General features: G+C 49.1%; 1 protein-coding gene across 1 annotated transcript; it reads left to right on the forward strand.

Annotated features, from left to right (window-relative positions):
- Positions 1-1297: 1297 nt before the first annotated feature.
- Positions 1298-2861, forward strand: LOC123105861 (aspartic proteinase nepenthesin-1). The gene has a single exon (XM_044528025.1). The coding sequence runs from the start codon at positions 1370-1372 to the stop codon at positions 2720-2722; it is 1353 nt and encodes a 450-aa protein (XP_044383960.1). The 5' UTR covers positions 1298-1369; the 3' UTR covers positions 2723-2861.
- Positions 2862-4080: the final 1219 nt, after the last annotated feature.

Here is a 4080-nt window from a genome sequence, read left to right on the forward strand (position 1 = left end):
TGCACAGTAATTTCGCCATTGAATTTGAGGCACTCCTGTGTGGCGAGCAAAAGGTGATTAGGACGGTGGCAGCATCAAGTTCACAAGGATATGTACCAGCTGGCCATATGGAGAACAACCATCTCGTTTCCCATCGGATAGTGCCTCTTTTCCATTGAAAAGACTGCAGACATACCACAAAATCGACACGAGACACACCGACAAAGTAGCCCGGCAACAGCAGCAGCGTCGTGAAATGGACGAGCACCAGCGTACTCATTGCTCATCGAGCAAACATGAAAACCACATCGAAATTGGTTTTCTACCATGCACGGGAGATACTGTGCATGGCATCACCATTAACTCAATTATGAGCACACGGGCTCCATCCTATCCCCTAATAAAAATTCTTTCTTTCTCCTCAGTCCATCTATGGATTTTAAGTTGTCTCTAATTTGAATTTGTCCTAGTTTTCACACATAAAATTTGATTCCTTATCTTCTTACATATTTGTGTTTTTGTCAACGAGATCTTTTCAACAAGACTAACCATGAATATTATTTGAACATTTTTGAAACATGAACTTTAGAACTTCATGAAACTACAAAAACTATGATTGTTAGACTTTTTTTTGTCAATTTGCACAAGTTATTTTCCGTTGTTATTAATAAACTTACTAATGTGTGCAAGAACAGAACATTGTTATATATCCACGCGAAAACCATCATGCAATATTCCAAAAAAAAATTGTTTCATTGTGTTTCGTAAACTCAAAATTCAATACATATTAAATATTGAACTTGTTTCGAAGATATCATCAAAAGAAAGACACACGTTCATACAGACTATTTACCTTGTATTTATTTTAAAATATATGGTTGTTTAAAGTTTAGATTCAAAATAAAATCCACGTTACATACTAGTGTGTAGGAGAGAGAACTAGCAGGTGCAGCCTTGCTCCATAAAGTTGTGAGATGGATTTAAATATGAGAATGAATACATGGCATGAGTGCATATCTAACCATATGAACGGTTTAGCCCTGTGCATGGTAGAATCACTTTTCTCATTATCTTATAGCATCATTGTCCACGGATAGGGATAGGCCGGCTAGGCTTAATGCCTAGGTGCAGGCACTAAGTTCTGTGCTTGAGCGAGGAGCAACAAAAATATTGGAAGTGATGATTCGCAAACAAAAAAAATCTAGAAAGTGGCTTGGACAATCTTGTGGTTATGCATGTTTTTGTGGACCTTTTTGCAAAGTTGACTGGCACACCGTTGCTACATATAAGTCCAACATCCTAAGTGCTCCTCGACGAACATGTAACCGAATTATCAAGCTTTCCACCTAGTAAAGTGCTCAACGGCGTGAGCGTGTGCACGTCGAAGGACATGCCTGCGCTGCAGCTCTTACCCTATGCTCTCTTCCTCACGGCCTTGCTAGCCTCGTCGGCGGCCGGCCACGCGGCGGCGTCCCTGCGGGCTCACCTCACGCACGTGGACAGCGGCCGCGGCTTCACCAAGCACCAGCTGCTCCGCCGGATGGCCGCTCGGTCACTGGCCCGCATAGACAGCCGGTGCCCAGCACCTGGCCGTGGCGCCAATGCGCACCCGGTGACCGCGCCCGTGAGCCGTGGCACCGTGGGCATAGAAAACATGCAATCCGAGTACCTCGTCCACTTTGGCATCGGCACGCCTCGCCCGCAGCGCGTGGCGCTGACGCTAGACACCGGCAGCGACTTCGTCTGGACGCAGTGCTTCTGCCAGGTCTGCTTCCCTCAGCCGTTCCCGGCGATCAACATCTCCGCCTCCGGCACCATCCACGGCGTCTCGTGCTCCGACCCTGTCTGCTCGCAGGGGGGGCTCGCGCTCTCCGGGTGCACCGCCCGCGACAACATCTGCTTCTACACCTACTTCTACGGCGACAACTCGATCACGACGGGGCAGATCGTGGAGGACACCTTCACCTTCCAGCAGGCGCCCAACGACGGCAAGGTCGCCGCGGTGCCGAAACTCCGCTTTGGTTGCGGCATGTTCAACACCGGCCTCTTCGGATCAAACGAGTCCGGCATCGCCGGCTTCGGCCGCGGGCCGTTGTCTCTGCCGTCGCAGCTCAAGGTGGGTGGCTTCTCCTACTGCTTCACCAACATCGTGGAGTCCAGGACCAGCCCCGTGTTCCTGGGCACGCCGGATGACCTTCAAGCGCAGGCCACGGGGCCCATCCAGTCCACCCCATTCGCCCGGGGTCCAGACAGCACCAAGTACTACCTCTCGCTCAAAGGCATCACCGTCGGCAAGACGCGGCTGCCATTCAACGCGTCGACGTTCGCGTTCAAGGGCGATGGCTCCGGCGGGACGATGATCGACTCCGGCCTGAGCATCACGAAATTCCCGCGGGCCGTGTTCCTGAGCATCGTGGAGGAGTTCAAGGCGCAGGTGCCGCTGCCGTCCGACATGGTCGCCGGCATGCTGTGCTTCTCCGCCCCGCATAAGAAGAAGGCGCCCGCCATGCCGAAGATGACCCTCCATCTTGAAGATGCGGACTGGGACCTTCCACGGGAGAACTACGTGCTGGACCTCGACGGCGGCGACGGCGACGACGACGGGACGTGCGTGGTGATACATGCGGCGGGCGAGAGCGGCATGACCGGCATAGGCAACTTCCAGCAGCAGAACACGCACGTGGTCTACGACCTGGAGAGCAATAAGCTGGTCTTCGTGCCCGCTCGCTGCGATAAGCTGTGACTCAACGTGCACGTACGTGTGCATTCGTCAACGCATGCATGTACTGGTTACGTTTTGTGTTCGTACTAAAAACGAGCACGAAGGAATCGTACCAGTGCTAAATAAACAAGGGGAGATTAAAGCTATTTTTCGGTGTAAATACGCCTAGTCATCTTTTTTATGCAGGAAAAATACACCTAGTCATCTTTTGTTGTGACAAATTTCCAGTCACCTGAAAAAATATGCGTCTGAACCAGTCTATATACGTCAGTAGCCTGAAAAAAATATGTTGCATCGGTCACCGACTCACCGTCTCCAAGGACTCCCCTGTTGACCATTTTTTTTCTAAAAAAAAAGACCTTCTTCAAGGACCATTGGATCAACGGCTGAAAATAGATCAGGGTTCATCTTCAACCTTCGACTTCTTCTTCCTGGCGTAGCCGCCGGCCCTCCTCTCGACCTTCCCCCTACAGTCGTGTTGGTCGCGGCCCCGACCAAGCCATCCCTCTAAGGCCCACACTAGTGAACAACTCCAGCGAACCCCTGCGCTCCCCACATCCCTAAAATAGATAGTGAGGCTGCTGCTTCCCAGTAAACCTGCACCCCCACATCCCTAGGAAAGATTGCGAGATTGCTTCTTCTCTGACAAGGTCTGACCTCCACATCTGCACGTAGGAAGAAGCAAAAAGTGACTGATGCCAAAAATAATTTTAGGCAGATGAGGTTTAGCAAAAATAGTCTTGCTAAATCTTAATTGGCTGAGAGTTGGTTATCTCTCTTTTTTTTTTGGTTATCTCTCAGCTGATACTATATTCGTGAGATTTTACATTGAGATTGTTGCAAAATTTTCTTTTCAGTTTTTTTCTTTCTTATTACATGTTATGTCACTTGACTTCTCTCCATGACATGGTGTGCGATGATATGAAATATGTTGCCAATGAACAAGAAATGCGGAATAGACAAACGCCGTCTTTAGAAGCTAATCACTGAAACAAATGGCGGACATCATCATCGTTAAGAAACACTGGCCACGGTAGGCTGACGCTTCAGACACGTCAGCTGGGGATGGGATCCGTGTCCTGCTGCAAGCTTGCAACTGTTGACAGCCATGCTATAGATTGAGCATCCGATCATGGTCCCGGAACTGACCACCATGCCAAAATATTCCTTCGACAAACAGTTCGCACACAGAACCATGACAATGATGTAATTAAGATGTGGTATGGCGAGGGCCTGTACAAGTGTCACTTTGTTTTACTGTCGATTAAGTGTAATTTCTAATCACCAGCGGGCGGCGTATAGTCAGAGGAAGAAGGAGGCTAGTACGTATGATCTTGAATGTAATTTTATTATTTACTGGTCATTTTATGTCCAGTTGT

This window comes from Triticum aestivum, chromosome 5A (assembly GCF_018294505.1).
Source record: "Triticum aestivum cultivar Chinese Spring chromosome 5A, IWGSC CS RefSeq v2.1, whole genome shotgun sequence".
Classification (NCBI taxonomy): domain Eukaryota; kingdom Viridiplantae; phylum Streptophyta; class Magnoliopsida; order Poales; family Poaceae; genus Triticum; species Triticum aestivum.